General features: G+C 30.9%; 1 protein-coding gene across 1 annotated transcript in view; it reads right to left on the reverse strand.

The window, feature by feature from the left end:
• Window positions 1-13869, reverse strand: part of LOC134716431 (neuropeptide receptor 15-like) — a 38282-nt gene extending 24413 nt beyond the window's left edge. Inside the window, exon 1 of the mRNA XM_063579427.1 lies at window positions 13427-13869. Within this exon, the coding sequence (XP_063435497.1) occupies window positions 13427-13869 (443 nt within the window). The remainder of the gene's footprint in view (window positions 1-13426) is intronic.
• Between the last annotated feature and the right edge of the window lie 907 nt (window positions 13870-14776).

Here is a 14776-nt window from a genome sequence, read left to right on the forward strand (position 1 = left end):
ATGTCTCCAAAAGTTTCACCTACCTCACACAAACATTTAAATTCTTCATGCATTCCTTCAAAATACGTAAAACAGCAATCAAAGTGATAACTTTCTAGCATTTACACTTTAGGAGGAAATAACTATATACTGTGGATTCATTATTATTCGTGGGATACCAATTTTCGTGGCTTTCGTGGGTACAGGTGAACCACGAAATTAAATGTTCAACGAATAACAAATTTTCTATAGGCTTGTATGTAGACTTCGGCAAAACCACGAAATTAAATATCCACGAACTTGCAAGTTTTCCATAATCCACGAAAATTGGTACCCACGAAAATAAATGAATCCACAGTACCCATAATTGGATTTTAAAAATGTTACTGGACCTAGTTTAATACGTTTACAATCTGTACTTCCAAACATACAGATGATATCATTTTTTTCTAAACATGTCATCGAATCTGTCAGGGAAACTGTTCTATGACAGATGACAGTATGTAGAACTGTCATCCTGATACCTTTTAGACAGTTCTTGCTAGAACAGTTTTAACCTGGAACTGATTTAGACAGTTCTACTTTATAACAGTTTTGAACAGTTCTACGATTAGAACTTATAAAGTCAGTTCTACGGCTAGAATTGATTTAGTCAGTTCTATCCATAGAAGTATGTCCTACCGAATTGGACTATTTACCGTATTTGTAATGACATATGCAACACGACGGCTGCAGAATATTGAGCAGAATCTGCCTACCCTTTCAAAGAACCTAAGAGCACTCCAGTTTTTGGTGAGGTTCGTGTTGCTTAGCGTTAAGTTTTCTATGTTGTATCTTCTGTACTATCATTTGTTTGTTTGTCTTAAATATAAATCAGTCAAAAGAACATAATAAAATTATAAAATTTTCCTTACAGGACCATTTTATCATTTAGTGACGTCATTTAGCACTGTTCTACAATCCTAACAGGTTTGGTCATTCCTATGAAGTTTAAGACAGTTCTGTTGGCACTACTATGGTTAGATCTGATTTAGTAAGTTCGGCTGAAAGTTCTACAGTTAGAACTTATTTGGCGAGTTCTGCTGACATTTCTATGACTAGAATTGAGGTTGACAGTTCTTTCGAGAACAGTTTTTACATTTCTACCCTAGAACTGATTCTGACAGTTCTACTGAGAAATGTTCCACCCTAAAACAGTTCTAGAAAAAATTATTCTGACAGTTGTAATGAGAGGACAGAAAAGATTTCCCCACTGTACGCACTACTATGGAAGGATGGTATGGTGATCGTGAGAAGACCAAAGTGACTATATTAAAAGATACTAGAATCATGTAAACTAAAAATACTGATTCACAGAAGCGATATGAATAAAATATGTTTCTTGTTTCCAGTTTAATAATCGGTTGAAAAGAATATGTTTGGTATGTTTGATTATTGTTATAATTTAGCAATTATAGATTCCAAATTTTTTCGTTTTAGGATTGGTATAGACCAGTACATTGAGATATATGTTTTTTTTTCTTTCATATAGTCAAAATTGATTACAGAATGTATGTAGGCACGTGCTTACTTTTGCCATTTTTGACTTTGACGTTACAGAACTGTCACTAACATAGGCGTGGGTTTCAATACTACACTTTGGGCATAATACAGTTAATTATGTGATTGGCTTAAAAAAACTAACATCAGCAAGTTAATTACTAAAACCTTGTTGACGTGAGTTGATTTAAGATATTGAAGTCACGGTATCAATGTAAGTGATTGCATTATGACCACAAAATCACAAAAAGCAAACAAACAAATATAGTTGTTCACTTTGTATAAGTAAATATCGTTAACGGTTTCCTAAATTATGACAATTTCGTAATTGGATATTTGAAAATAGCAATGCATAACAAGACATGTTTTTGACAGCTGCTCAATAGAAATTTGCCAGTTTATTTTGAACTAGAAATAAAAAGTTGCTGCTATTATATTTTACAACGAAAACTGTTGTTAAATTTCTCGATCCTTTTTTCATTCCATATCTTGTCCGTAAATTAATAAGGTCTGAACGTCATCAAAGTAACTATTAACAAATGATTAAGACTGATGATCCCAGAGCTACTTTTGTTCATATTATAATATAGATTATCATGACAAGAAAATATGTCGTATACATGATTGATGTAATCTCTTGTTCATTTTCAGTTATATTTTGTACATATGCTTTCTTCCACTTTGATTGAAAAATATATTTAGAATTTTCGGTTAATTGATTGCAAATAAGCTGCTCTAGAAAATATCCTTAATATTCAATAGCTTAGAACTATGTACTTGAATATGCACTAAACAATTGAAAATCTATTAAGTAAAGAAAGAAACATACATGTATGGCAGAAGTTCAGTGAGTTCTTAAAATGTTTTCAAATGTCAAGATGTAACTGTTGTTAAAAGTATACATCAATAAGTTACAAAAGAAAATATTGGTTAATCTTGTAATACTACTACATATTGTGTATTTATAAGCAAATTTAAAATTATAAGTTTAGAATATTGAAACTTGATTACACGTGTTTGAAAATATGCACAAAACAATATGTTTATGCCACTGCTGGTGGAGATTTACTTCCCCGAGGGTATCACCAGCCCGGTAGTCAGATGACATGAATGATCATTGATATGGTTATATTTGAAAATTTACTGTTCACAAAATTTTGAATTTTTGAAATACTAAGGCTTTTCTTCCTCAGGCATAGATAACCTCAGCTGTATTTGGCAAAACTTTAAGGAATTGTGGTCCTCAATGCTCCTCATCTTTGTACTTTTTTTGGTCTTTCCACCTTTTCCATGAAAGACCTACTGGTTTTCTCTGATTATTTTTTGTTCTTGCGGTGTAAAAATGTTTCAAAAGATGTTGCTCAGTTTTTTTGTATATGATACCATACAGTCTATGCACTTTTGAAACTGACCATGTTTGACCGAACACTTTTCTTTGTAAGAGTTATCTCCCAAAACACTGTTTTTCTTATTATGAGATCTCCGCCTCAACCGTAAAAGAAAGTGACACATTTAGTTTTTAAAATTGCTCGTTAAATCCTCAGGATGTTAGGTTTTATTTTGACCGAAGCTTTACGAAGACTCCATATGAGAGTTATTTTCGCTTTTGTATTTGATATAAGTGAAGTGTATTTTAAACTAAAAAAATATAAGTGATAGAAGCCTAGAGTCTTTTAGATTTGAGGTTCTTGGTCCTAAAATAAGAAAATGCTGTCAAGATCATGTTCAAAATTTTGATTTTGGCTTGTTATCTCATATTTTCAGAAATCATTTAAGATTTCGACAAAATATTTTTACATAATTGTGAGTTGTGACATGTCGTTACACGAAAATTTTAGTTTAAAGGGTACGTAAACATTTGATGCGAGTTTTTCCCGCTTTACTATCTTATATTAGTTATATGGTAATATAACTCATTTACAATATAAAGTAGAGGCCTAGGGTCTTTTAAGTTGAGGTCTTCGGTTGTTGACCCCGAAATTGAGCTGAAGGGCAAAGGCAAAATTAACGTTCTAGATTTTGATCTTTGTTATTACCTCATATGTATACATGATAAAGACATGGCACATTTTGCAGTAGGTTGCAAGCAATTTGACCTTGTAAAAGTCAACCGGAAGTGAAAGTTTGTTTACCAGAAGTAGCTATTTTTTGTTCTAAATTAATGTAAAAGTATATAAAACCATGTATTTTTGGAATCAGTGTCAATTAAACTTTCAAACTATACCGGAAATAACATCACTTGAACAGGAAGTAAACATTTCCCCCCTTATCTTTAAATTTTTCCAAAGAAACCATACATTTTTGGAATCAGCGTTCAATAAGCTGTTATTTGACGCTACAATTGACATTTAAAACCAAATTTTAATATCTTCATATAAAAAAGATCCGTACTGTTGGAAAGAACATCAATGGTTCTCTGAACAATTGGTTTTTAATTTGTCTTCATGTTGTGTTTTTGTTTTTATTATGGCAGTGTCAGTTTATTTTTGACTAGTATTTTGTTTCTTCCTTAATCATGTTAATATTTAAGATTATATAAAATGAATGACTTACTGTTAAGTTAAATCAACAAACTATAATACGTCTGTATTTTCTTTCCTTATGGGTCTTTTTTAGTTTTTATGCTCCGGAAGTGATATCCCTGCTAATATAACATTGTATTTTGTTTTCATGACGAGATAGTAACAACATTTTTTAATTATCATTGATTTTAAGCTTTTTAACAACAGGTCATTTCGGGAGAAAAAAACCCTATATGAGTCATTTTGACCAACCATGTACAAATGATAGGAGCCATTATCGTTTGCCTCAATTGTATAATTATGGCATTACTTTTATTCAAACTTTCAAAATTATGTCTTTTTTTAAATTTTCATGCTAGTAGTGTTGATAAGAAAGATTTACATATGTCTGATAATGAAAAAAAAAAGATTTTTCTTTTTACAAATGAAAAACTGTTTTTTTTTCTGGCAAAATCTGCAATGAAAATTTGGCAATTAAGCTGAAACGTATTGTATACTCATTATAAATAACGACAACAGTAGTTTACCGCTGTTCAAAATTCATAAATCGATTGAGAGAAAAAAAAGGGTTACAAACTAAAACTGAGGTAACCATATAGAAAATTACTGTGCTGTATTTTAAGTTTTAAATAAAGGCAACAGTAGTATACCGATCGTAAATCGATGGACAAAAAACCCAACAAAATCGGGGTAACAAACTAAATCTGAGGGAAACAGTAACAAGTGGTGATACTTTAGTAACGTATTTGTCCTGTTTTTACGATTGCAAACAGGTGGAGGATATAATAAAAGCTACCCATCACAATGACAAATTATCGAACTTTTCATTTTCTGTTATATGTGATATTCAAAATTTCCACTCGAGCAACTTCGAATAAAATTTTAATTTGGACATTTCATTACAAGCGCTCGTTTTACAATTTCAATTTCTACGAGAAGTTTTCTTCAGTGTGAAATTAGCAGCTTCAGCATACATAGTGTAAATCAAAGATAGAAAATACCGTGTAATTCACAAATGATTACCCGTTAGCTAGAGATAGCGTTTCCACGGTTAATGCATTTCGATTAATACATGGAAAATCTTTAAATCATGAAGTATTTCGAAGAATATTCATTTAGAGAAATATTCATTAGTTTAACTTTTTGATAAATGAATATATGATAGATAGCAACGCATCACCATAGTATCATCAATAATTGTCTTGAGCTATTTGCAATAAAATAAGCGACTGTTTTTCAATTGTCATAAATCAATTGAGTTTCTTTTTTCTATTTAAAAAATCATGCGGAACAAAATCTGACAATTGATATTATATAAGGTGACGATATTGATGATCAGAAAGTGGAATTAACCATTGGATCGTCATTATGCAAAGGACATATACAATTTCGATATACACATAATAGTCTTCGATGTCAGAATGATATGTTTATAAATGATTTAAACAATAAAACATCAGCAATTAAAATAAAACGTTATACTTTGTTACCCTTGCATAATGAAGGTCAGATTATAGTATTTATTTTCAGTATTTTTTTGCAAATTACATTTTACTTGTCGTATTAACCAAAGATACAAATTTGTCTAGACTATTTATGTGACTTGGAAGCGAAGCTAATTAACTGTTTGCGCCTATGGGAATTAAATTAAGTGCTCACTAAATCTCTTACAGATTCATCTTCTTGTAAAAGTATGCAAATTGGTGATTAAATGAACAGCCAGAGCCATTTAATGAAATCAATGCAATTTATCTTCATTCTGAACATATCACCAGTGGTAGACATGTTGTTTTGAAGAGTTAGAATATATTACAAAAGATTGTTCGTCACTTTTGTGGGAGTGTGACTATATCATAAAAGAAAGTTCCTCATTTTTGTTTCTTGAAAAAAACCTGAATATAATATTCAGAGTAATTAGTCATTATCCATCAGACAGTTAGACTGTATTCACTTATGTTATCTGCTATGTCCTGTGTCGCATTCTATATGTTTTTGCTGCTGCAATTAACCTTCTTAGACATATATAATGGTTCTTAATGCGTTTTTGATTTCTTTTATTTAAATATGTATGACTATTTAGTCTACAAATAGCATCTACTGGATTTATATTTTTATTATTTTAATAAACAACCTATTTTCCACAGGTCGGATTAAAAGATTGTGCTATAGTTTAAAATCGGCTGTATCATTTATTTAATACCAGACAATAAATACTTCATAAATATAGGCAACAGTAGTAGAACGGTTGAAAAAACAAACACATACGGGTTACAAAACCAACTGAAGGAAACACTATAAGAGGAAAATAAAAGAACAACAGGAACACTGATGTGCAACAAAAACAAACGCCAACAAAATAGAAATGAAATGACATTATTCATACTTGGTACAGGACATAAAACAATAATTGTGGATTGAATCATGGTTAATGGCATGCCGACCCCCCCCCCCCCCCCCCCCGCTGTATAAAATTCAAATCTACATCTGAAAATACTTCATAAGTCAGGTATATGACAGTTGTCAATTCGTTTGTTTTATCAATTGATTTTGCCATATGATTAGGAACTTTCCTCGGATTTCAGTACTGTTGTTATTTAACCTTTTATAATATTGAAATATATCGATTGAACAATACGTAACAGCATTACATCATAAACAAAAGCAGGAACATTCATAACATAGAAACCAAAAACAAATTAATAAATAGTCGACAACAACAAACGTAATACATCAACGATAAACACCAAAGTGCCATTTTTTATTTGATAGTTAGTCTTTCAGCATTGAAATTTGACACAGTGTGTTCTAGGCACCGGTTAAGTTTTGTTTTATCCTGGTTATTTTTACGTTTCTGTGAAAAATTGCTGAGCACGACTCATACCGTATCGTTTACGGTTGGTTTTCTTAACATATTTCAATAATTTAATATTAGATGTAACGTGTCTTCTGATTGACTGAAAGTGTTTTAATTATCATCTTATAGACATAACTATGTCATGTAATCGTGGCGTCATCAACTTTTTTTCATTATTAACGCCGGTTTAAAATGGAATTAAGAATTAAATCAGAAGAATGACTGCAATAATTTTTAATTTTTCTGTGTATTCAAAATAACGTAAAAAAATTTGGGTTATTGAGTGTGCACCACATTTTTAATGGTAACTTACAGTCAGAAAAATATATTACAGTATTTCCTTGAACGGTTTTTTAATCGCGTCTTTCAATTTAGTGTTGATGTCAGTTTTTTAATAAATGGGGTGCTGTTTTTATTCACTATTCACTTATTTTCTAGATCAAACATACTTGACACGGTACAGAATCATATATGTTGTTGAACAGTGTGTTTTCTTCCTGATGTTCTATTTGACCTAGGTCTCATTGGCGTTTACACATCCTTTTAAAAACATGTTTCTATCAAAAAGTAAAACAGACAAGTTTTATCAAATATTAATGGCATATCTAATTAGTTAATGTCACATTTGTTAGTCATTACTCGATATATCTAATATCCATGCAATTAATGATTCATTTTCAATTGATTAAACATGAGTTAAAGTCGTTTTTAAAACATGTAAACTACTGACATTTTTACAGCTTTTGCATGTTTACAGTCTAATTTCACCATGAAATGTATCCTTGCATTGAAAAATATGTGATCACTAGAGGCAGAATTTATTATATAAAATTAACGACGGCTTCTGTTAAGATATATTATATTGGGACCTACTATACGAATTGGTTTCTTTTAGATTTTGGACTTGATTACTTTTACATAAATGTCACTAGCTATAGTAATTATCTATTTCAAATAACTTGATAAATAAAATTCCTATTTCAGAACTTTGATATACTAGAGTTAAATTCAACTATTTATGTCTATCTTTAAGTATATCACTTGGAAATAAACTCATCATAGATACCAAGATTAAATTTTGTATTTACGCTAAACACACGTTTCGTCTAGAAACGACTCACTAGTGACGCTCGAAACTCAAAAAAGTCAAAACGGCCAAACAAAGTACGAGGATGAAGAGTACTGAGGACCAAAAATTCCTCAAAATTTTGCCAAATACAGCTAAGGTTAACCATTCCTTAGGTAGAAAAACCTTATTTCATAAATTCAAGTGTTTTATAAACAGTTAATCGATAAATATGACTATATCAATGAAAATTCATGTCAGCACAGCACAGTAGTGCTGACCATTGGGATGATGTAGCATCGGGGATTAAAACTCCACCAGCAGTGGCATCGACCCATAGATACCAGGATTAAATTTGGTTTTTACGCAAGACTTGATTTCGTCTACAAAAGACGCTCGAATCCCCTCAAAAAGTTAAAAGGTAAAACAAAGTACGAAGTTGCAGAGCACTGAGGACGAAAATACATAAAAATATTGACAAATACAGCTAAAGTAATATATTCATTAGGAAAGAAAACCTTAGTATTTCAAAAATTCAAAAGTTTTGTAAACGATTAATTTATAAATTACCATATCAATGATAATTTATGTCAGCACAGAAGTGCTGACTACTGGACTGGTGATACCCTCAGGGAATTAAAACACCATTAACAGTGGCATCGACCCAGTGGTTGTAAATAAACTCAGAAGGTATATAGTTACGATAATGTTGTCAGATCATTAAAGTTTGCATATTTTGGCATTAATATTGATTCACTTATAGGGTATTTGCATCGGAACTCAACATATTTATTTAAAAACCAGATGTTGGCATGACACAGTTATGCTCTTCTCAGATATAATATGATGTATGATACTAAATACTAACGGGAAGGATTGTGCCTCATATTCATATGATAAAAACATTTTTTTTATATTATGAAGAGAGAGTACTTGTGTTATTTTAAAAGCATAAGTCTCGGAAATCGTTTTGTTTTTGCTTTTCATCACGTTTTGTTGTTGGGAGTGTTTGTTTGTTTTGAGGAAAAGAAAGAGTTTAAATACTTGATTTGTATTTGTGTTGTTACACTTAACTTTCACTGTGCAATTGAAATTTTTAAAGGCATCTGATAATATCGGTTTGAAATTTAATTGTGCATCTGGTTTCTCTTACGTAATATCTCGGTACAAGTCGTATGTTCTTTCAACCAGTAAATCCGAAAGCACGTCAAAATGATATAAGATTAAGTCTTCTATCAGAACGAAATATATACCAGATCGAAAACATTAAAGCAAACTACATTTAAATGACAGTTATTAAGTGTACAATTTTGTTTTAACTATCCCCCAAATTACATCAAGGCAAAAAGTTCTGTAAAAAATTCAATTAACATCTTTCAAAGAATTTAAAAAAGTGCAAACATTCTGCAGTATTCGTCAAAGTCTTGTTAGAGTTTACATATCGTTCAAGCCTTATATTTTTATAACCACTTTTCTCAATAACGCAACATGCATATTACAATAATTTTTACATTTATATATAAACTGTTTAATCCACAGAAATTATTACAGTGTACCAACAAATTATTGCAAATGTAGGAACGAAATAAAAAATAAAGTAAAAAATAAAAAAGAATAGAATGTACTGCATTTTGTTGCGCAATTTTTTATGGAGCTTTTTCAACATTTCTATTTCCCCCATAATATTTGTCCTAAATTAGGTCCAAAACACGTGATCATAGTCAATTTTTAAGTAAATGTTATATTTCTAGAGATAGAACCTGAATCATAATTGAAAAATCCTTATTTAGATTTTGATTTCAATAATTCAAATAAGTCTCTTTTTTCCATCACTTATTTTTGTTAGTGACCGTTTTTTTTTGTAGAAGAACAGGTTACTTTATGACTATAAGTTTTGTTACTAATATATAAATTTATGGTATACACTGCAGAGGACACATATAATGCCCTCTGATAAGTTCGACTGAAATACATAATTTTAATTTCCAACCGGGTTGCTTATTACGTAATAAATATAAACAATTGGTTTGTTCTAAATAGAAGCCCGTCAAATAGTTTAAAGTTTAAATCTTCTGACAATTCCTAACATTTGCATTTGCATATCAGAACGAAATATGTACCTGATCGAAACATAGAAACAAACTAACTTTAAATGACAGTCACTAAGTGTAAAATTTTGTTTTACTATTTCCTAAAATCATTTCAAGGCTAAACAACTAATTTCACAATTATAGTTAATCTACCTGAAAGTGTATAGAAAAGTACACAATGTCTGCAGGATTCATCAATGTTTTGTTATATATATCGCATCGTTATTTAAGTCTCATGTCGTTTTCCATTATTAAAATAACAATCTTTCCAACAACATGCTTTTCTACGGAGCCAATGGTTTTTATTAATGCTTTTTAACATTATAATTCAATATCAACCGATTATTTTTCAAACGTACAGTGCCATTTGATATTAGTAAGAAGAAACTCATCGTAAGGAAATAATTCAACCTAATCTATAATACTAAAATTACGAGGTCCAATTTGTCAGCCGTCATCACGTAAAAACGATGAATCAAAGAATTCAACTTTATATATAACTGATATAGTACAATACTGGTGATTAAAACTACACCACTCAAGACCCTTTTGTTTTCCACATAATTAATATTGCCAATAATTAAGAAGTTCCGGCTGGAATCCGATACCGATACCGATACCAAAAGTATATTCACCTGTTACCTATTACCTTATCTGTGCGTTCCGCATCTGACAGGCGCACCACCAAACGCTGTATTTAGGATTTTGCTATATACACGGGTCGTAATCAAGGGTTGACACTACTAAATTCAATCATTGTCACATTGTTCCCGATTGTAGTGTTTTAATCAGTATGACTTTCTAAGATGACAATACGAATAAGAAAAATCTGGACTTAAAATAAGGCGTATAGGTACAATGTACAGTATGTACACTTTTCAATTTGTTAGCCGAAATGACGTAAAAGAGCGAATAAAAAAAATCAACTTTATTTATAACACATAAACGACAATGCTGTTGATTAAAAAATACTCCTTTCCACCGACTTTTGTTTTTCAAATAAAATTAATAATACCAATAATTGATAAGTTCCAGGTCGACGGGTTCAAACAGAAAGATGTTGAAAGCAGAAAAAACTGTGCATCTTAATATAATCGGCATGATTTTATCAGATGACAATACCAATACTAAAATAAGTCGTACGCATAGTTATATTCTTTAATTCAGCCAAAGACCCGCGATGTCACGGGTGTGTTCTAGTATGTAATATAAGTATTCCTAAGTGGATCATTCGAAACACCCCTTTGAGTTTTTTTGTTAAGGTATTATACACAAATAAGAATAAGATAGTGTCATACTTTTGTAACTATGATAAATATGTTTTCTTGCAAATCACATTTATTCAGATTTATTTTTGTAACGCACAGATCCCCCCAAAAAAACCATAACCGACTCGTGCCCTGTTTTAACATTAAGTATCAGTCATACAACCTTCAAATTGGTACAAAATAGAAAGCGAAACATTATAAGAGAAAACTTATAACACTAAATATATAAAAACAACTGTTGTTAGATTCTATTTCGTCCGCACATACAAACTTGACTAAGTTTTAATTCAAACAATTGTTAAAATCAGGATCTAACGTGTTTTAATTTTTGAACCCATTCTGCAGATTGAAAAAATGTAGTTACAATTAAGATTATATGGCTTTGCAAAATGTTAAATAAATGCAAAGACGATTAATTGATTAAAAAAAGATTCATTCAGTTTGTGTGTTAATCTGATGAATGAAACAAAAAACTTGTATAAATTTATCATATATACCAGGATTGATAAATTATTACAAAAGACACGTGTTTTTTTCCGGAAAAGGATACATCCGTGACGCTTTAATTCAAATATTTAAACAAAGGCCTTATAGGTTGCATTTCTGTAAATATTGACAATGCAGTTTTCCATAGGAACTCCCTTTACGGCTCAAACTGTACCACTTTCGCGTCTGGCGTACTAAATTATAACCCTAGTACCTTTGATAACTATTTACTATGAAGTTTTGAAAAATCTTATGCTAGAATTGAAAGTTCTTTTGCACCACAATTTTTATCAAAGGTCAAAATATAGGGCTCTGTGGCATATTTTCAACGTTTATATGACCTGACCTTCTCAGAGTTTAAACTACCACTAATTTTCTTAACTACCCCTACCTAGATTGAAAAGTTACCACAGATCTCAATGTAAACAATATGCACATGTAAATGTACTGGTAACATTCTCAAGTTATGTGTTTGTGAGACGGAACACAGAGAGCATAAATGGGAACCAGTATGTAAACAAAATTAATTTTCTATGAATATTCAATTTCCTAAAAAAAGCTTTGCCTGGAATAGATAGTTTATAGTAATCTGAAAACTTTAAGCTAGTGATACATATTTTACATAATGATGACCATATCAAGTATAGTTCATGGTAAAACAGACGTGCTGCTCCTTCAGTTATGCACAGTATTAAAACCAGCATGAAAATAAATCCACATGTAAAATTGGAGTTAAAACAAGTATATTCAAGAAATTTTCTTTTTATAATATTTATAACTAGTATAAAGAGCTTCTGAGACTATACTCTCCCGGATTTATTTTTGAGTCGCGATGCTCAGTTTTGAATTTTGTTAATTTTTATTTTGATGCAATGGCGTTATCAGTTCTTTTGACCCAAGACTTGAATGATCTCTTTAGCATCTTTCGTCTCTCTTTTATGGGGTCAAACATATATAATAAGTGTAAAAGTAAGAATACAAATGTATATGGTATGATTGCCAATAAGACAACCATTTAGCTTAGTTAAAATGGCATGGATTTTAACAGCAACTAAACGTAATAATGAGGCCCACCACAATTAGGAAATCCCATGCCGTAATGTCAGCGAAAAAATGCACAGACATGACAAAATGTAAAATAATTCAAAAACTTATTGTGCGACAAACACATTATGATAGACATCACACAAAACCTATGATTGAATCAAACGCTCCTGATACGAGACATTCGCATAACGAATGTGGTCAGGATAAACAAGCCTGCGAGAACGATCGACTCTACCACTGATATGAGACAGTGGTTTAACAAAAAAAAACATAAGAACAAACTGTAAAAGTCATAATAAAATGCTCAATTTCCGCGGATGGTTCAAGTCACAAACAACACAAGATACTTTCATTTACTTAAAGCTAGTGCAAGCAAAACATAACTTACAATGTATACATAAAAACTTATTCTAGCATCGTTATTTAAAAATCAAAAAAACAAGTCAATTGATAATATGACAAAATGAAACCTATGTACATTAAGTATGTCATCAATATGCTCTAAAAACATAATCATCAATAAATAAAAGGTATAAACTAACTACTTTTATTGGAGGAAATCAAAGTTTTCTTACCTTTCTATACATAATGCTACAAGTGTCAACACAGACACATACAGGGACATTACAAGTACAGATCGTTGTATTTTACACATAGCTTCCCCAAGTATCCATCCACGGTCTAACATAAACTGGACTATCTCGGGAATTCCAAAAACCATTATTATTGAGTCAGCAACGGCCAGGTTTACAATGAGCATGTTTGTCAATGATTTCCTCATTTTCTTATCATTGAATATTACAAAGATGACCAGTATATTACCAACGATGCCAATGATCCCAATTAAAAAGAAAGCAATGGTAAAACTAATAATATATCCAAGCTGAACCTCTCCTATCTGACCGCTACTCGCATTTATGTTCTGTGCATCTGACCATTCAAATTGTCCGTCTAAAGCGGTCTCCATAATTGAAGGCATCTTTTCTTCATTGAATATAGTGTAGTTTACGTTGTTCATTGTCTAATTAGTTTAATAGACTTTAAAAAGAAATTGAAAATGTTTATATTTTTAATCGACACCGTACAGAGGAAGTATAACTATAATAGCACTGTTGAAGTTGTAACGAGTTTTATTTGTCCAGTGTTGGAAGATCAATAAAAGCAACAGCTCTTTAAGGCAGTTTTGATGTAGAATTCTGCGTCAGATTGTTCATATATATATTCATGTTTCTTGTATATGTTAATTGAGAAATTGAATCTCTTACTCTTTAATCCGCACAACTAACTATGTTTTGTTTTGTTTTACTAACAATAACATAATTTGCAATCAATATAATTAATTTGAACAAAATTAGTTTCTAGAAGAAAAATGTAGGATTCAAACAAGTAATTATTATCTTAGTGTTGATAAGCATTCCCAAGGTAAACGATTAGATCACACGAATCCTCTTTCGAATATCCAGAGGTTAATAATCACATTTATCAATCGGATTTCATATTACTTAAGGAAATACATGTCGGTTGTATCGAGCGTAATGCAATATTAAAATGAAATTGCAATTTTTAAGTATAATTGAAAATATGATGCGCAATCCCCGAATGAAAGTCGTAAAATAAATCCTGAACTAGAACATGTCAATGAACTGGATATTACAAAGAGGAAAGTATACGGTCATATGAAAAAATCTAGCTTTAATATTGTCTATATTATTATCTTTGTCACAATTGACAAAAATGCTGAAGATGATATTTCATCCCACTAAGATCATCTTAACGTTTGTTCTTTGATTTCGGTATTTTTGGATCACATATATCTTAATCTAGTCATTGTTTCAGTTCAGTGGATCATACAACAGAAGGGCAAAAGATACCAAATGGAAGTTTGAACGTCCAGATCGAAATAGTCCGACACCGCCATGGCTCAA

Source organism: Mytilus trossulus, chromosome 4 (genome assembly GCF_036588685.1).
Source record: "Mytilus trossulus isolate FHL-02 chromosome 4, PNRI_Mtr1.1.1.hap1, whole genome shotgun sequence".
In the NCBI taxonomy this organism is placed as follows: Eukaryota; Metazoa; Mollusca; class Bivalvia; order Mytilida; family Mytilidae; genus Mytilus; species Mytilus trossulus.